Source organism: Polypterus senegalus, chromosome 6 (genome assembly GCF_016835505.1).
Source record: "Polypterus senegalus isolate Bchr_013 chromosome 6, ASM1683550v1, whole genome shotgun sequence".
NCBI lineage: Eukaryota > Metazoa > Chordata > Cladistia > Polypteriformes > Polypteridae > Polypterus > Polypterus senegalus.
In genome coordinates this window covers 40647099-40668260 of record NC_053159.1, presented here as the reverse complement: position 1 = coordinate 40668260, position 21162 = coordinate 40647099, and the positions used below count along the sequence as shown (strand labels likewise).

The following is a 21162-nucleotide window of genomic DNA, read 5'->3' as shown; positions in this document are numbered from 1 at the left end:
CAATTGGCACCATATAGTACCATAATAGCAGTGAGTGGTTTGTCAGATCCTCCATCTACTATTAGTAGCACACCAACAGGTGGGGTGTGCAAAGCCACTGCCTCCCTTTCAGGTTTGCATTACTGTGGAGACTTTTTCAGGCAGCAATCTAACAATTAATTTGACAATTTATTTCACTTGAGCAGACTGTAATGCTTATAGCTATTCATAGCATCATGGGCATTTTGTAATATCCTGGTCATCCCTCCGAGGAGGTAGGTAGCTGGCTAGCTCGTAAAAGCATCTCATCAGAGCCATGTGGTCATCCTTTTAGCAAGGCAATTATGCAATAAAATAATCAATAAATCTAAGAAATTAACGTAATTTTAACAAAAAAGAAAGCATCCTTAGAATGTAAAATAAAGTTCATGACCAATGGGATACAGTTAATATCAGTAAAAGTTACATTGGTGTTAGTCTGTACCTTTTTTTTTTCTTTTCTTGAAAAGAGCCAAGAATAAGATGTTCTTTCACCTCAGTGCTTTCATTTCATCGAGCAATGTGTAGTCGGTTTCTCGGTGAAAGATGTAGCTGCAGGAAACAATTCATGAATTATTCATGAACAGACCATTCCCAGCTTCTAACAAATTTGCTCGCCTCACACTGGATAATAAAATAAAGCTGGATCATCTTAAAGCTGAGATTGTCTGTAATGTTGTTATTAAGTTTTATACATGTTTTGGACATGGTCACTATGTTTTAAATTACAAAATAGTTTATTTACAGCACAATAGAAGAGTACTGGCAATTAATGTTGCTACTACTGTATATTGACTTTCAGTTGTTTTTAGTAGTCAGCAAGCCATTTGTCTGTAACAACTACAACATTTATTGTTGTTGCACAGTTTTCATACAAAGGATGTAATTCAAAGTGGTTTACAAAATGTCAAAGAATAGAAGAAAAAAACTAATTAAATTAGGTAAGATTAATAATGAAAAAGTAACAAAAAACCATTATGGACTTACATAACATGGATATATAAATAGTAGAAAAGAACAGTCCTTACATATAATATTTTATTATACGTCTATAAATGAGTGTGTGCTGATCAGGTTAGATGATAAGTAAGATGTGAGAGATACAGGACAACTTGCGTTCATGGAGAATAATGATTCTGTATATGATTATAAATAAATTGTGGCAATACTGAGTGCTGTTTGTAGTCAACAGCAACAATTATAAAGAGACACTCTTGGAATGAAACAAAAACTGTGTAACGTCTGAAAGCATAGTAGTATACTGTATGTGTGAGTTCAGGAGGGCTGTGATAGTCATATATGAAAACGTAATTTTTCTCAACACCACTGTTCAGGTTCTTGGAAAGAAACTTTGCAGCCTCTGTCCAAGGATTTCCACGTTGCCTTTTTCTGCTGTTGTTGCATTTCCTTGCCAACACAACTTTAATTTCTTATTAAGATTTTATGTGTGGGCAGCATGGTGGTACACTGGGTAGTGCTGCCACCTCACAGTTAGAAAACCTGGGTTCGCTTCTCGCATCCTCCCTGTGTGGAGTTTGCATGTTCTCCCTGTGTCTGTGTAGGTTTGCTCCAGTTTCCTCCCACAGTCCATAGACATGCAGGTTAGGCACATTGGCGATTCTAAATCGTGCTTGGTGTGTGTGTGTGCGCCCTGCGGTGAGCTGGCACCCTGCCTGGGGTTTTTTCCTGCCTTGTGCCCTGTGTTGGCTGGGATTGGCTCCAGCAGACCCCTGTGACCCTGTAGTTAGGATATAGCGGGTTGGATAATGGATGGATGGATGGATTTTATGTGTGTTAATAGACACTCCTGTAGGTTTTTTTCTCATTGGTGCTAATTTTTGCTGTGTTTCACAAAGTTAGCAGTGAATGAAATGTGGGAAGTATCTGACTCTTTGGTTTGCCATGTTTAATCCATCTTGGTAGAAATACATATATGTAACACAAAACTCAACCAAGAATGAAATAATCTTACCTGATAAAGAGCAATGTGAAGGGAGCCCAACAGAGGACAGAGATACCTAAAAATATCCTGAACAATAACAGATAGCCATATATTTGCTAGTTCTTTTTTTCCCTTCTTCTCATTCTAAACTCTTAAAAATAATGGTTCTTTAATGTCACTTTATGGTTATTAACTGGGTTGTTTGGTTCCTTGCAGAACCATGACAAAGCGTCATTTCATTGTGGAATGTGTTCTTTGCATATGAACTTGTCTCTTTGTGTTTTGAAAAATTTTCTTATATACAGAAAAAACTGAAATCTTTAATGTATGGTAGGCTACTTTGCAGGAAACTAACAGATTATGAAAACCTTAGCCTGTGATACTGTATGCAGCAAAAGTCCTTTTAAAATTACAATCCATTGGTATTTCACAAATCTGTTACCATCTATTCATGGTTATTTACTGTGTGGAGCCTGTTACAGATCTAAATAAATAAAGGTTGTTTCTGGAACCTTCATGTGAATGGGTCTTTTGGGAACAAAAATGGTTCCCCTATGGCTTCGCTCTGAGAAAACACTCTGGCACCTCTGTTTTTAAGAGTATAGTAATAACTTATGCTAAATTGCTTCAGTGTTTTGCAAGCACAGTATATGAAATATTATAGCTCGCATCATACATTTCTTTTAAATGTGAGATAAAGGAAATTATCAAAGCTGGTGGTCAAAGAAACACTGACTTGGCTGCTCATCCATTTCAGGGCAAAGCAAATGTATGATGTGAGCTTTTGGTGATTCAGGTACACTAGAAATTAGGTTGTTGAACCAGTTGTATGACTCCCTAGTGCAAATGAATGGAAACATAAGAATGTCATTCAAACTGACCACTTAAGGCTGTCCAGGCCAAGATTTAAATCCATCTTCCATTTGCTGAGAAATGCCAGTATTAGTTGAACTACTATGGCACCCTGAAATTTTATGTTTCCTGCAGTGCAAAAATACAGACATGATTTTAAAGTAGCTCGTTGTATAAAATAAGGCATCATGAATCAAATTGGAATTTTATGGAATGATAAAGTGATCTGTTTTTTTGTCAAACGTGTAAGAAAAAAAAATATATGTAATCCTTCTTGTTCACTGGGGGCCAGAGTATAATTTGTACCAAGAAATGATGTCTGTTATTATAAAAGCCTGTAAGACATCCCCAAGGCAAATTTTCAAACCAAGTTCAGGTAACTATGTCCCTTTCCCACTTTAATAGTTAGAGTCCTCCATGAATAACAAATTATATTGTGGAGTCCACTGAGCTCTGGGCTTAAAAAGTGCAAATTGCCTGGCAGCACTAGTGAGAAGCATCAGATAGCCTGAAGCTAATGTACAGACCATATTTTACCTTATTATACTTATTAATATTGATCTGTTGTAATTTTTTTTCTGATTTCTAGCCTGGAGCATTTATAGTATTAGCTCACCCATGTAATGGAGACCTTCTAATTCGTAGTTGCTCTTCAGCACCTGCCTCCTCTTCTCCAGAGCCGGTTTTCTTTACATGACCTTTCACTGCTGAATGATTGTTCCTAAGTGGGGCAGACAGGTGCTTCGTGTTGAGCTTAGCAATTTGACTTAACTATTGTGTTACCCTCTCTCATTAGGTGTGTTTGCAACATTGACTGCTCTCATATCAGCTTCAATCCTGTCTGCGCGTCAGACGGCAGATCCTATGATAACCCTTGTCAAGTGAAAGAGGCATCATGTCAGAAACAAGAAAAGATTGAAGTGAAGTATCTAGGCAGATGTCAAGGTGAGTGACAATGTGTCTCTTTTTCTTTATTCTACCCTTTGAAATACTAAAAAAAAATCTACACTGAGATATAATAAAGAGGAACTTTGTCACAGGGACCATATGTAAAAATGACAGCATTTTATTAACATCCATTCATAAAGCAGTAGATTTGTAAGCTAGAACCATTTTTAATGCACTTTAAGTATGCAGGGAGATATCCACATAAAGTCAGTAAGTACAGAGAAAAGGGGAAGAAATTAGGTGTAGAGTGGCAAGCGTTAATATACTTTAAAACCATTGCAAAATGTGTGTCATTTTATCAATTGTGAATGCTACTTCAGTTTTGTAATGAATTTTATTCCTTGTAGCAGTACTGTGGAATAACTGGATGAGCGTCATTGAGTATAGACTCGATATCCTCACTTGATCCCGTCATCCCTAGAAAAGTCCTTTACTAAATAGAGAGACCAAAGTGGGAGGAGGAGCAGGACAGCAGGTTTCCCTTTTTCCAGCAGACTTATATTGATTGGATTTTGTGAACAACAATTACCACTGTTGTTTAGCCGTTAAATCGATTGCATACTGCAAGATCGTGTCTGTGTTATGCACTAGGGAACATTCTGACAAAAATAATTGTTAAGGAAACCATGAGAACCGCAGGGGTAGTTGGCACTGTATTTGGCCTCATATTGTTATAGGTTGTCACAGTGTCTGATACAAAGATACCTGAATTGTATGAGTGGTTCAAAGTGATTACATTCAAGATCAAGAAAAAATATATTTTAGAATTTTTAATAACCTTGGATTATATTTATTAATTTATTTTCTTGTGCTGTTTTCTAACAGAATATATTGTTTACGGAGTCCAGTAAAATGTCAAAGGACATCAGACTGATTAGGTTGTCACTTGATCACACTCTTCTTTAATCTTTGGCGGCCTCTGCAGTGTTTATTACTTTGAAAACAATATCGTAGAGCTGAGAAATTGAACAACTTTCACTGAAAATTACACATTTAGAGAATCTTGGCTGTTTACATGACTTGATAAAGAAGTGTTAATGAAATTCAGTATTTCTGGAGGTTATTTTGCAACTGTGAAGCAAAAGTTATACTCATTTGTTAGACATATTTTATTCACTATTCATGTTCGCTTTACTCCTTCGGTTTTCTTTTTAATGCATAATTAAAAGTATTTTCTGTCACATGCACCTAAACATGTATACCTAATGAAAACTTACTGCACTTCGGACTGGGGTGTTGAAACCTTTGGAAGGGAAAGTTGAAGGATACTCAGTACTGTAGGGTGAACATCAGCAGCCTAATGCTGTTTATATTAAGGGATGAACAGCACTCAGAATTAAAGAGTAAGCTTTGTCCAAAAGATACTTAATCAAATGTCATCATAATTTAATAAAGTACAGTAAATTAAGTCTAATCCCATGACCCTGTGCTGGAATTAGTGGATTCAGAGAATGAATGAATAAGTGAACATCAATTGTCATTTTTCTGCATTGAAGGGCTCCTGAAGTTTTGCAGTGATTGTTTATAAGTGTTATTGGTGTTGTGGTGGTCAGTGAGGCACCGGAACCTCTGAAAACATGGGTGTTTCATAAAAAATAATGTAATTACTATTTTCCCTGCATAGAAGGGTAGAAACAACCAACACAACTACTGTTTTCCATACACCTGTTAAACAGATATAGCTTACATTATGATTCAAACAATGCTCTTCTGATGCTATTTCCTGTAGAGCTACAAATGGTTCTCACATTGAAAACTGTGAAACTGTAAAACATACTTTTGATATTTTCTGTGCAATTTATCTAAAAAGACAGCTCAGTTAAGTTTAGTATTTAAAAAGACATTATATTTCCACGTGGCTATTTTATTTTAAGGAGAGTTTAGCATAGAAAAATTTAGAATTCTAGTTGTCGGATTCCCAGGTAAATTGTTGAATCTCACCTAAAAAATCATCTTTTAATACATTGTGACAAAACGATACCCTTGTGTTATGTTGGGAGAGAATAGCTCTGTGGTGTGATGTCTCCATGCCCTACTAGTTGTATGATGACCTCTCACATCTTTCCGTCCTTTAATTCTGGTTAGGTGGAAAAGGAATAGGAGAAAGCCGGGCGGAAGTGATGAAAACCCTTTTCTGGCTGGTGTTCCTCCATTCTAGGGATGGAAACAGCAACTGTGAGAAAAACATTCTACCCAATAGTACACTCCTGTGTTACCTTAGAAACAGTCTGCGTAAAAGACTTACCAGCCCTGTGTAAGCAGCACTCTCTATGTCTACATAAAACTACAATATTCATATTAACAATGATCATCATTTTTAGTTCCTCTGCCTTTTGAAAATATAAGAATATCAAAAATGCAAAAGAAGGTAATTTATCTTCTTTGTCAATTTGGTTTGCTAGCAGCTAAATTGTCTCAGAATCCTATTCCATCAATTCTTAAATGATGACGGTGTATACCACTACCCTGTGATAACGCTTATTTTCTGCCTTGAATGCAATTCTTATTTTCCACAAGTGTGTGCTTTTAATAGTTTAGCTGAAAGCAATCTTTTGGTTTAATATTGTTGATGTCTTTTAGGATTTTGAAATCTTTTATTAGTTCTCAGCAAAGTCATATCTGCTCAAGACAGGGAAGATTGAATTTTCCTAACTTGGATTAGAACTTATCCAGCACCGTAGTTTTTCAACCTGTTGCTATGCATCTAAAGCATTTTAGTTTTTTCTAGCATCTTAACCAGGATTTCTTATTATGCCCAAAGTGCAGTTGAACATCCATCCAGCCATTATCCAACCCACTATATCCTAACTACAGGGTCATGGGGGTCTGCTGGAGCCAATCCCAACCAACACAGGGCGCAAGCCAGGAAAGAAACCCCGGTCAGGGTTCCAGCCCACCGCTGCAGTTGAACATCATCACCCTAAAACATCTCCTACTTTAGAGAACACTGTGTGGCCTACATACAAAAACAGAGCTGTTAAAAGATATGGGAGATGCCAGCAAACAAAATGTTTGAATTAAAGAAGCAAGCTGTAGTGATGTTAACAGGCAGGAAAGTGGATGTGATAATACAAGAACCATATAAATAAATCCTTAAGACAGGTAAGAATACAAGGTCATCTATGATAAGTGCAAGGAGTTATGAAGGTAAAAACCATTGACCATAATGAACAAGTCTAGAACTAGAGGGGTAAGAAGAAGAGTTTTTACAGTCAAAACTGTGGAATTAGAAAACTAATGTTATATCAAGGAATTAAAGAGATAATTGACTTGTATATCATCCTAATAATAAAGCAAGAGTACAAAATTAGAGAGGTAGGTTTAAGAACAGGGATGAATTCAACATAAGACATCTATGGAGGGCTAACATTAGGAGCTGGACTATAGTTCTAGGATATAGAATAAGAATGGATTTACCCTAAGACATAAAAGGCATGCACATACAGGTGGTTTGGGTTTAGAGGCAGACATCCTCTTTACTGAATTGTCATTAATAATAATTGTAATTAATAAAATATTTTCACGTATTAGGCCAGTAGTAGCTAGTTGATGAAGAGTTCTGGTCTACCAGCATCCCCGATCACTCCTCTGCAATTTCACCTATTTTGGTGGACTTATTTTGTAGTCCATGTCTAAACTGTTTCTTTTCAAAATTAAACCGCACTCAGAAACAGTTTTTTTTTGCAGAAGACAGTGTACAAATGCTTTTTCATTTGCCTTTAATTGATCTATTCTTCATGCTTTTTAAACTACAGAACTTGTAATCACAGAGTCATGGGCATGCTCAAATCCCAGACAAATAGTTAGATCTGCAAATTAAACCAAGACCAGATAAGTCCTTGTTCTTAATATCATTTTGCACATTTATTTCTCTTGCAATATATATAGTACTTGGCCATATTTTTTTCATCGTTACATTGCAATGACAGCATTAATCACCTGTGGCGTGTACCATTCATCACTTTACCCATGAACCAAGCAATTAGCCTTGTAAAATATACAGCCTGTATTTTAAAAATCAATAATGGAGGTTAAAGGCTGATTAACTGCTAGGGTATAAATTCAGTTTTTCCTCATTCTACTAAGTTACATTTCAGTCCTTCATTTCATGTAAAGATATCATTGAAATGGCAAAAAAGATATCATTAAAATGCCTAAGAATTGTTTTCCCTAATACACTGTTCCATGACACATTGTTATTCCAAGACATGAATTTTTATTGTAACAAGAAAGAAGTGAACACCTTTTAACTCATTAATGGTTATTTCACTAAAATAAATACATCCATTATTTGCTTATAGCATTTATACAACAAATTAAATATGTAGCCATACCAAGCATATAAACTTATCTCCTTACCATGAGAAAAGAATTAACCTTTGTGAGTAACTGCTTAAAAAGGGTTCAAGAGTTGTAGTACCAATAGTTAAATCGGGTTCACTTCTGAAATGAATAGAAAACAAGTAAACAAAACAAATGGCTATTGGCGTGGTCCAAGGCTGCCTTATTTGCCTAGAATTTAAGAGCTTTTCTGTGTTGTCTGTCTCAAAATGAGGTACCACTTCTTGTGCTTTCCCCAGAAGGGGTGGGATTTTCTAGTAATACCCTTAGATGTGAGATTAGATGTCTTCTAGGCTTTGTCCCTCTTTGCTGTGGACTGAAAAGAAGACACAGTTAGTGAGCCAAAAAGTTCCCAAGCAGGAAAGTTGCAAAAAAATAAAATAAATCCCAAAAATGCAGACTAGAGGGAGAAATATCAAACCCTAGCTAAAAAAAAAGAGTGCAATCAAAGAATCTTTACAAAATACCAAAGATTTATTTTCACAAAATGCTCTATAATGATCAAAGTCCCAAAGAGTACAAAAGACAAAAGGAGTTCTCAGAAACAACAAAGCAGGCCAGAGTAAACAAGACACACTCACAAATCCAAAGAGTAGTTTAAAAAGAGAACAAGTTTCAAAATATTCAAAAATTCATAAAAACACAGAATAAACTCAAGAGAACTCCCCAAAACACGAGTGCATACACAATGAACTGCAAGATGTGGCTTTTCCTCAGCCCAAGAGCAGTATCTTGACGGTGATGGAGAGGTAGCCCCGCCTCTTGAGGGAACCACCCACAAAACACATTAAACGTAAAAGAAGATACATAGGTACATAGAAACTAAATGACCAATACCATTAACACGAATCAACATGTTAATATCTTAATGTATTTCATTAACAAAAGAATCAAACATGAACAGAAAACTGCATTTGAAAACCAGCCAGGGAAGGAACCCAGCCTGAAATATAACAGCTGCAGCATCCAATCAGGTCCCATGGCAGAGTTACTTTCCTCTCAGGAACCTTGATGGTGACCACTAAATTTATATGTGGTTACAGCTTATATACAGTAGATGTGTGATGAACCCAACAGCACTTGCTTTCTTCAAGTAAAAATTTAGAAACTGAAATACTGATAAATGCATTTGGTGGAAATGTTTGTAACTGGAAAAAATATATAATTACACTGCTCGTATATTTTACAATTAATGTACATTTTGAAAATGTTTATTTAAAATGACACTTAATTTGTGAGACATTTTATAATGCTAGTAATGCAGATGAGGTGACAGTAAACTTTTCTATATAAAAATATGCACTAATTCCTAATTTGTCAATAAAATCAATCTTTAAAAAATCTAAAAAGCAAAACTAAATAAAAACAGGGAAATACTGCATGTTTATGCCAAGTTGTGAGTAAGTAACTCTGCACTACTACAGAATGATGTACTCCTTGCTTCACTTTGTCTGAGGGCACTATAAGGACAAAAGTTTGAAAAACTAAATGCTATTGGCAAAATTAATGCTTCTTCTACAAACATTAACAACAAATATGTAAATTTACACTTGTTTCTGCATCTACAAGGTGAATATTTAATTTTATTAACTAAAATATGCATATTGTGATGTTTACGAACAAGTTTATCTATATTTTTGAAGTATAACTTCAACAGGTGGCCACCATCTCCATCAGGTCAACACATAAAAGACAAAAAAAGTAAGAAGTACTTACTTCACTGAATAGTAATAACATAATAATATTTCAGGCAGTAATATAAAAAATAATATCCTTAAACCAGAAGACAAAAACATATTCAATAACAAAATAATATTTTAAAGAAAAAAACAATTATTCCTCTTTTTTCGTTAATTAGCGTTTCTTTACCTGTTTGGATTTTTAGTTTTTCTGTGTATTTCTATTTTAGGTATTTATTGAAGTATTTCATTTCTTTGTTTCATTTTTCTATTTTTAATATGTTGGTTTTAACTTTTTTATTAAGTTTTCTTAATGTATAACATAAGTTAATTAATCATTTAGGTAGGAAAGATTTTGGACAGTTTTGACCTTTCTGTTTTGAAATTATCATAACAGATGTGTGCTGAAAAATAAAGAAATGTTGAAATATATATGAGAAGTTCCCGCTTCTACAAAAAGATATAACTGTACTAGATTAGTATTTAATAATCAGGTGATGCAATATTAACACTTAAACCAAACTTCACTCATTGTCTCTTAATTTATAATTTAATAATCATTTTCATTCACTTAAGGAACCAATCAAAGATCATTTAATATTCATCTAACATATTTTTTCAGTCAATCAATTAGAACTTTTACATTTTTTTTCATGCGTGTCACATGTTAATGAGTACTGAGCACAGAATTATTTAAAATAGAAGATTTTTGTCTATGACTATGTACCTGTTAGATAAATGAAAAAACCCAATGATAAATACAATAATATATTCATAATTAGCAGGTTAACTTGGAAATCATTTTTGTGAAACATAATGTTCTAGAATAGGTATTTGTATAAATTGGTAACTGAATCCTCAACAATCTATATACAATAACAATAATAATAATAATTAATTATAATAATTATAACAAAAATACACGGCGGTGCAGTGGTAGCGCTGCTGCCTCGCAGTTAGGAGACCTGGGTTTGCTTCCCGGGTCCTCCCTGCGTGTCTGTATGGGTTTCCTCTGGGTGCTCCAGTTTCTTCCCACAGTCTAAAGCCATGCAGGTTAGGTGCATTGGTGATCCTAAATTGTCCCTAGTGTGTTCTTGATGTGTGGGTGTGTGTGTGTGCCCTGCAGTGGGCTGGTGCCCTGCCCATGGATTTGTTCCTGCTTTGTGGACTGTGTTGGCTGGGATTGGCTCCAGACCCCCATGACCCTGTGTTAGGGTATAGTGGGTTGGAGAATGACTGACTGACAACAATACAGGCTTGAACAAAACTTGTCAAGCTGATTTAACATTAAATGGAGAACTGATATTTATTCAGATTCTCTTTAGTTTCAAGCCTCAGATGAAAGCACCATCTAAAAAGACAGTGATAAGTGTAATGATGCTCTTAAAAGCAACAGGAATCTCATTCCTTGTTAGGCACCCTTAGGAGAGGCACACAGCTAACGGCATAGCAAGAGGCAAAAAGAAAAAAGCATGTATTTATATGTTTTACCAGTTTTGTGGCTATACATATACTTATTTATACTGTATGTTTTACAGTTTATATGTTTTTGCTTTGTTATACAACATATATTTATCAATCAATGTTCTGAAACTGCTGGTACAAATACAATGGGCGATAGAGAAAATACAGGAAACGTTTCCAAGTCTAATTTTAAAAGTCTGTTACGAAAACTGAATCTGCCAACAATATAATAAAACATACATTTTGGCAGGGCAGGTGGAAATGTTTCGTCTGCATGTGGTGAAAAATGTGGTGAGCCTTATGTCACCTTACTTTACTGTGTTTTTCCAACATTTGGAACAATGAGTGTGTGTGTGTGGCTGTGTGCATGAGTGGGCCTTGTGATGGACTGGTGTCTTATCCAGACTATTCCTATTTTTGTGCTTGGTGCTTCTGGATTGGCCATGGCTCACTGTGATACTAAATTGAACTAAATAGATGTGAGAATATTTTGTTACAGCCTTATAGTTATATTTATAATGTGAGTGTTACAAAAAACACTGAAGGTTATTTTGGTAAGTCAATTAAATTAAAGAGAGGGGAAATGAGTCAAAAATTGTAAAGCAGTGTCATTTATGGGTAGGTCATTAATTTGGTACAAATCCTTTTTTCAATACTGGTGCAAAATCAAAAAAAATAATAATTTTTTTTTTAAGAAAGACACTCTGTAAGAGTTGTTGTCTTGTAAATTTCCTGAACTCCATTTTATTTTTCATAGTGATGTTATCATGGCAGTACAGTGGTAGTGTTGCTGCATCACACTAAAGAGACCAAAATTTGTATCCTGGGTGCACCTTGTGTGGAGTTTGCATTTTCTCACCATGTCTGCATGGGTGTCCTTGGAATGCTCTGGTTTCCTCCCACAGTCCAAATACATGCAGGTTAGATGCATTGGTAATGCAAAATTGGCCCTTGTGTGTGCGTGTGTGTGTGTGTGTGTGTGTGTGTGTGTGTGTGTGTGTGTGTGCATGTGTGTGTGTGTGTGTGTGTGTGTTCACCCTATGAATGGACTGGTGCCTTGTTCAGGAGTTATTCCTGCCTTGTGCCTAATGTTTGCCTGGATAGGCTTGTCCATAACTCTTCTCTGAATGAGCAGGTTTGAAAAATGGATGGATGTTATCATGTCTAATGTCACTCCAAAGAATCTAAGGAGAATCAAACAGTAAACTGCTCTAGGGTGCGAATGTTGTTGCATCTCATGGTATACATGTACCGGCATTGTAGGGACCATTAAAAAATGATTTATTGTATAAAAAACTATTATACAGTCCCTATAAACTCATTCTTCAAGAACGCACTTCTGCTACACAGCTTCAGTTAGTTTCAGTGAATTGGATTATGCCACCCAACAGAGAAACTTTTTTTAAACAACTCATTAAAGTCCAGAAAAATTAGGCCACCTGGATAATGAAATCAAGCTAGGGGATCATTATGCATGTGACATATTTCTGTATGATATATCAGTAGCAGTGTGCTCAATAGGAAGTTATTTGTTATGTTGAAACCTCTCCTGGTGGCACAGGGACATCCCTAATCAATCATATTAGGAGCAGCCAGTGTTCCTCAACTTGGGAGAGCCTGTAAGTCTCCAAAGTGTTTTTTGCACTGTGTCTTGTGATAATGCTACATGCACGTTTACACTTTGTTTTAAAAGTGATAAACACAGAAATAAACAAATCATAAAATAAAATGTTTAATTCTTTTCCAGGGAATTAGAAATTAAGTAAAGGTCATAGAAATTTAACACCATTAATGTATGATAAATTAAGTGCATTTTATTTTATTTTTTTTATTTCTTCAACAATCTGAGCAGCATAATGTAGTAAATATACAGAACCAGTTCTTAAAGTTCTGATTTTGTTTGTCCATCATCTTATTCAGAGTAATAAGTGCACCTAGTAGTACCTCAACAAACCTTGACAGAGCCGAGGCCTAATACAGAGCTCACCCATGCATTCAAAATTACACACCAAAACAAGAGCATCTGGAGAAACATCCACATAGGATCTGAGTTTCAAACTCCTAAAACCCTGAAGCAAAAGAGCAAATCGCCAATTAAGGAAATAATCCTCAAACCAGATTTCTAAGCTACACTCTTAAAAATAAAGGCAACAGAGTGGTTCTTCAGGGCAGTGCCATAGGGGAAATATTTTTGGTTGAAAAAGAATCATCCACATGAAGGTCCCCGAAAGAACATTTTATTTATTTAGATCTGTATGAGGCTGTACATAGTAAATAAATATATGATGCATATGATGCATTAAATATTTCAGTTTGTTTTCCCATATATTAGGAAGCTTTTTAAAGCACAAAGAACACATTTTATATGTAAAGAACCCTTCTAAGAATTAAATGGTGTTTGGTCAAGCAATAGTTCTACAAGGAACCTAACAACTGAGTAAAGAAAATGCCATTAAAGAACCATTATTTTTAACATTGTAGTTTCAGATGTAAATCAGTTCATCATAGAAAAACTTATATAAATATTGATACCAATTACCTGTTTACCTATAGCAGTAGCAGTAGTAATTTTCATTGCAGTAGTAGTTAGGTCAAATGTACAGAGTACAATGAAGTTCTAATTTTCATGTCCAACTACCATACAAGACGTTGCCTGTCTGCAGCCACCATGGTAAACAAAAACGTAAATGCATGACATCATTTTGTTTAAAAGAAAATAAGAATCACTTCAAAAGAATACTCCACTGAAAAATATTTTTTATATATTGCTTACCCCATGTACTTTGTAGTGGTGACTGAGAAAAAAATTTAATCACTTGCTTTCTTGCAGAAGGTACATTAGAGAGATTCTCATAAACAGGATTGATACAGTAGGTGACCAATGCAGGACAGTAGCAAACGTTATGAGAAACACACATGTAGGAAAAGAAAAAATATCTCATGTTACCTTTGTCGCATAATCCATATGTCTAGCTTAAAAAGTATAAATAAAACAAATGCATTTTGCTAAAATGTTAAATAGTTACTGTACTTCCTGAATTATCACTGTGTATGTCAACAGGAAAGTCAGACTCATGGGAGGGAGTTTTTGATTTGAAAACAAGAAGTTTCACCAACAAATGGCATGGGAGAGGATGTTCTTCAAGTCAAAAAGTCCCTTCTGTGATCATTTTGCACATTTTATGGTGGCAACTATATAAATGACATGTGGATTATAAAACACAGGTAACATGACATTTTTTTTTTATTTTGTACATATTTATTCTGGACATTTTTCACAACATTTGTCACTATCGAACATTGGTCACCTATCAATCCTATTGATGAGAATCATTCTTATGTACTTCCTCCAAGAAAACAAAAGATTTTTTGATCCACTACAAAATACATGTGATAAATAATATATAGGAAAAAACCTTTTTGGGTTAACCATTCCTTTAATATTTTTGCTTCTGATGTTTAAAGTTTTAGAATGGTACACAATCAGATTTAAACTACTGATGACCTCTTCATCAATGTCAACATTCTGTACTTATCTATCCACCTATTTCCTATATATTGTCAATTTATCTCAGAATAACATCACATGTTCTATCTTGTCTACAAAATTATTACAACTAATTGAATGTGTCTGTGACATGGAATAAAACCAGAATACCCCAAAGAAACATACACTGATATGGGAAGTACCTGCAGACTTTACGCTGACCAGCCAATGAATTAGACCCATGACTCAGGAGATAACAGTGGTAACGCATGCTGCTACTAGGGTAGTAACAGAGATACTAAATAATACGTAAGTGTCCAAAGTAACGAATAAGTTATGCATTGATTCGGAAACACTAATATTCGGGCCCTCCAATTCCAGCCTTGTCAGAGTCTTGATGACCCATTATATTGTATCTGGCTGTACTGACCTTAAAACAGCTAAGGATCTGCGCTGGTATTCCGAAGGTTGCCGGTTCAAATCCCCGTCACTGCCAAAAGAGATCCTACTCTGCTGGGCCCTTGAGCAAGGCCCTTAACCCGCAATTGCTCCAGGGGTGCTGTACAATGGCTGACCCTGCGCTCTGACCCCAAGGGGTATGAAAACTAACAGATTCCTAATACAAGAAATTGTATAAGGCGAAATAAAGAACAAAAAAAACAAAACAAAACAAAACAGGGACCAGCCTTTAAATCAAATCATAATCCACTGAGAAGCACAATCATAGCAGAAGTATTTGAAGTCCCCAGTCAGCCACAAAACCTTTCAACTTTAAAATTTTCAATGGAAATTGAAAATGCACATTGGATAAATAAGTGAAGGCCAATTACTAGCTCAGACTTCATTTTCTAGTTTTCAGTCACTGTCAAGTCTCATTTCCATTCAAGAAATAGCATAGTGCACTTATGATATTAACCATGTTGAGGTATAAAAACTAGTACCATTTTTTGTATGGAAATTCTGGGGGTCTTCTGACTATAAGAAGGTGCAGAGTCATTCTGTGAACCCGGTATAAAAGGAATTGTGCACAATGTGTGGGTGTGTGTTTATGTGAGAGAGTACGAGCAGCTATGAGAGCAGTACTTGTGACTCTTCTGAGAGCCGTAATACTGCCATTAGAATCGGTATGTGGCCAGTGGAAAAATCTAAGGAAGCATCTTAGCTTGAATCAACATATAATTATTCAAGCTGATGTGGTTCAAAACATTTAATTTCCAGTTTTTGTTGAATTAACAAAATGCTAAATGTACATACGTAATTGACTTGAGCTATGATAAGTGTGTGAGATGTACAGTATATGTTCACACAGCCTTTAAATTGTGTCATGGAAAATTCAAACAATGGTCACTTGAATGCACTGTATTCTTTGAGCCCCAAAGGTGAAATTGAAAAGCTCTGGTTGCTGCTTATTTGCACATGTGCAAAGTTCTGCTAAAACACTGTGGAGTTGAAGGGCCTGCAAAAGTAACTCAAAACCATGTACAAAGAAAATTTCTAAATACTCTAAAACAAAGTGTTTTTCTAAGAAATTGCATTGAGCATATCATGGAAATTGGAAAAAAAAAATACAAGTTAAGTTAGAAATGCTAATAAAACTACTATACATTATTGAAACAAGTGTATTGCTTATTTAATTAAAATAGCACAATCTGCTTTGAGTAGGAGTTTATGCTGCACTTACTCCATATACAGAGATGCCACTTGTAAAAACTAAAATCTGACAATAAATTAGTGGTCAATAGGACATGTTGATTATAAGTAATGTAATGTTGATTGCGAATGAAGAGGGATTTAAATCATATTACTATGTGCATTTTGGTTAGGTGGTAAACAGCATACGTGTCAGAGGCTTCTTCATGATGGAAATTAGTTGGTTGTTGAATGAGATATGTTTAACATTTGCAAAATTTTGATCAGTACCCTAAAATCTCCTACAGATTACCTGCGTACACACAGTAGCTCATTGAATGAACCTGCATTCATTAAGATTAACTCTACAATGAACCTTTCTTAATCATTGTCTTCACCATTCCTTGGAATTCCATCATGTGGAAATTTTACATACCCTCCTGTCCTCAGGTAATCAGAAAGAATAAGATAATGACTACAAATTAGGAGAAAGGTAAGTAATTCTTTCATTTATTTATTTGTTTATTTATTTGTTTGTTTGTTTTTCAGACAACATAACTACAGGCACAAAGACTGGAGATGGACATTATGCAAGGACAGATTATACAGGTATGACCTAAAAGATGAAACAAATATCTTTCAACTTCGATTTTTTAAGGAATATGCTAGTCTGTAAAGATAAAAAAAGACAATATATTATTTTTGTACAGCAACAGTATGCAATACAAGGAGATAAATTGTTTTCAGCCTTTAGAAATGTTTATTTGAAAGCTCATCTCAAAATGCTGTGTCAGGGTAACCTGGCTGTTCTATTTATTGTACTATTGATAGTAAACAAGAATTATTAATTATAAACGAATTTGGCTACAATCAGGCTGCCCCATTGCAACTTAAGAAGGGGAATAAATGGCACTAGTTCCACATTTAAAACACATCCATCCTTCCATTTTTAAATGTGTTCAATGCAGTTCAGTTCACAATAAAGTGCTCTGAACAGAGCATCAGCCCAAGACAGGGGACACTCACAAACACTGCCTATAAAAACTATTCTCTGTCCATTTTCTTGTTTTAAATTTGATTTGACTTTTTTTTAATGTCAAGAAAAAAACAGATCTCTGGAAAGTGTTTTGAATGAACTGCAAATATAAAGCATGAAATAATTGATAGTCTTATAATTCTCCCCGTTTAATATGACACACCTAAATCATCACTGGTACAGCCAGTTGGTTTTAGAAGTCACAGAATTAGTTCAGTGGAGATCACCTGTCTGTAGAGGTTTCAGTGGATCGTTGCACAAATGCACCTGTACATGGAAGAGCTAACTTATGGTGAGCCAGTACGCTGGCCTAACCTACACAATGAAGACAAAAGAACATTACAAGCAATTCAATGAGAAGGTGATTCAAAAAGTACAAGTCAGGGATGGATACAAGAAAACACCCAAGTCACTGAATATTCCTTGGATTACAGTTAAATCAATCATTAAGAAATGGAAAAAGTGTGACATGGCCGTCCACAAAAGCTGAGTAATTGTACAAGAATAAGACTAGTGAGGGAGGCCACCAAGAGACCTGTGATAACTGCAATGGAGTTCTAGACTGCAGTGAATTAGATTTGAGAGACTGTAAAGACTTCACCAGTCACAGCTTGGACATGGACAAGTAGCAAAGAAAAAGCCACTGTTAAAATCACAGACAGAGAGTTTGCTAGAAGCCACATTGGAGACTCGGAAGACAGCTGGAAAAGAGTTCTATGGTCTGGTAAAACTGAAAATTGATATTTTTTACGTTTGGCACATAAGCCAATCACTGCACACTTTATAAATGCACTATCCCCTTCATGAAACATGGTGGTTGCAACATCATAATGTGGGAGTGCTTCTCTGCAGCAGGCCGTGAAAGGCTAGTGAGGGGTGAGGATAAAATCAATGCAGTAAAATGCAGAAAAGTCCTAGTGGAAAGCCTGTTGCAGTCTGCATGAAACCTACATCTTGGGAGAAGATTTATTTTCCAGCAAAACAACAACCTCAGCATAAATCCAAAGCTTCACGGGAAAGGCTTAAAAACAACAGTGTTAATACAATGTAGTGTTAGAGTCAGATTCTAGATCTCTCATTATGAATCTGTGGCTGAACTTGAAATAGGTTGCTCACTCACAATCCTCAAGCAACCTGACAGAGCTTGAGCAATTTTGCAGAGAAAATGGGAAAAAATTGCAATGTCCAGATGTGCAAAGCTGATAGAGACCTACGTACATAAGGCTGGAATTGCTGACAAAAGGACATCAACTTAATACTGTCACTTGTAATCAATTAGTGTTTCATATTTATAATTAATTAAAACCACTTTGCAGAGATCTGTTTTCATATACAATCAAGACTCTTTTTCTGTTGATCATTGTCAGAAAAGCCAAATTAAATCTGCTCTGATTCACTGTTGTTTAATAATAAAATATGAAATCCTCCAAGGGGATGAATATTTGTTATAGGCATTGTGTACAGTTACAGTCACACATATTAGGCCAATTTAGAGCCACCTGTTCTCTAATACAAATATTTTCAGTAGGAAAACCTGATTATCTGGAGAGAAACCTATGTAGACAGAAAAAAACATGCATACTCCAGGCCAGGCATGTAACTAGACCAGGCTTATTATCCAATTTATTGTTTGCTATGAGGCATCTCAAATAAAACTCAAATGTTTCTTTTTTATATTGCCTAAAGATTATATTTTTGTTTACTTATGCAAACACAGTAAAAAGCATAATCAAGTATGTATAAAAAACCAGCTGCTACGTCACTCCTAAATGAATATGGGTGGTATATCCTTGGAACTATTGTCATTTTCTACAAGCACCTTCTCATCTTCAGCCAAGTTGGTCCACACTTCTTTCCTGCTAGTCAGCTGCTTCACTCTAAGCATGGATATCACAGATATAAATCTTCAATTTATTTTCTTCTGCCAATTAGTTTCTAGTTTTAGGGAATGCTTAGAAATTACTTGTTTCTTACAGTTTCTTACTTTTACTTCACTTTCACTTTTGCATATTTTTAAAAACTATTGCTACCCCTAGACACTTTGTTATACCCATCTTTTGCATGCTGGACATGCTCTGTCACCTGTCTTTGACCATCCAGTGATATCCTGCCATTTTATGTTTTCCAAAGTATTGTGACGTGTCTTGCCATTGCATGGGCTATAGGGAAGGGAAGGGAAGCAGTGTTGGGGTGGAGTCTTGGGGGAACCCTGTTTGTAAGGGCTTGGGGCACCTCCCTAGAGAGAGATGAGTGACAGGGATCCGGGTTAATTAATGGGGCGTGATAAAAAGGGGTGGTGTGGCCGGAAGGGGGAGTTGCAGAGACTGGAGAAAGTGAGGAGAACAGCATAAGGTGTAAAGAAGGGAAGTAACTGTTTTTAAGGACAAAGGTGATTAGTCTTTGTTATTTTGGAGGTGTCCCCGTGACCCAGACAACGGGCGGTTGTAGGGCACCGTTTATATCGCGGCATATTGAATAAAAAGCCAGTCGGCATTTGGAAGACTTCCCCGGACAAGCGGCTCCTGAGTGTGTTTATTCGACGGGACGTCACATTGGTGATCAGAAGTGGGATTTGGTTATTAGACAAACGGAGTCGCGACAGTGTGGAAATGAAACGAAGCAGCAGTCAAAGTCCGGGTGAGAGTGTATTTAAAGAAGCGTTCACGCCGCATATAAGTTCGCCTAGGCAGTTAGCACTCATGGAGGAGGGCAGGTTTTCAGCCCCCATGAAGCAAGAGGGCGACTTAGAGCCTCCTTCGGAACAGTTTGCATTTATGAGGCTGAATGCTGTTGAGCCTGCAGAGCGACCCCATTTTATGGAAGACGCTCAATTTAATGCGAGGCCGGACGGAGCGATAGAAACGAAAGAATTGCAGCGCTTCCCGAGTGTGTTGGCGTGGACCGAATTCAAACAGCGCTTCCTTTATTTAGCAAATACGTACGGATGGACGGAGGATTATGGAGCAGGGCAGTTATTGGCACACGTAGATGGAGAGGCAATAAACGTGTTGGCTGAAGGATTGCGCTGGCGCCGTGGCTACACAGAACTGTTACGCTGCATGGACAACACGTGGCTGAGGGCGGCTAGGGAGGCGGTGCATGTGAGTGATGAAATAAAGACACAACGGATGGGTGGGACTGTATTAAAGATTGGCAGATTTGATGGAACTGGGTCTTGGGAAGCATACAACACCCGTTTTGCATGATTGCCAGGGCAAATGGCTGGAGTTTGGAGGACCAAGCTGTGCAGCTGGCTGCAGCATTGGATGGTGATGCATTGGTGGTTCTGACGGATGTGCCAGAAGATGAGCTGTTAAATGCCCATGCTTTGGAAATTGCATTGGAGCGACGGTTTGGCCATATAGAAGCTGTGACTACAATAAGACAACAGCTGGAGCAGAGGGTTCGCAGGACAACTGAGGCCCTGGGGCATTTGCAGCAGATGTACAGTCTCTGGTGCGACGGGTTATCCCCATTTTGACAGATCCGTGCAGGCAGAGTTGGCTAAGGAGGCATTTCTGCGGGGTTTGAGCCCACCATATCTCCGACAGCAGGTCCGTTTTGCTAAGCCTGAGACCTTGGAACAAGCTTTGTCCGCAGCCCAGGAGGCAGAACAAATACTTAAAGAGGGTTACAGCCAAGTACCTCTTCCATCAGCAGAGTCGACCAAGGTGAGGAGACCAGAAGCTATCCACCAAACTAAGGCCATAGATGTAGAACAAAGTATGAGGCAGTGGCTCCAGTGACTACCGTACAGAAGTTCAGG

General features: G+C 36.6%; 1 protein-coding gene across 1 annotated transcript in view; it reads left to right on the top strand.

Annotated features, from left to right (window-relative positions):
- Nucleotides 1–21162, top strand: part of tmeff2a (transmembrane protein with EGF-like and two follistatin-like domains 2a) — a 725006-nt gene that overhangs the window by 593302 nt on the left and 110542 nt on the right. Inside the window, exons 6-7 of the mRNA XM_039755899.1 lie at nucleotides 3609–3757; nucleotides 16910–16969. Coding sequence (XP_039611833.1) covers nucleotides 3609–3757; nucleotides 16910–16969 — 209 coding nt within the window. The remainder of the gene's footprint in view (nucleotides 1–3608; nucleotides 3758–16909; nucleotides 16970–21162) is intronic.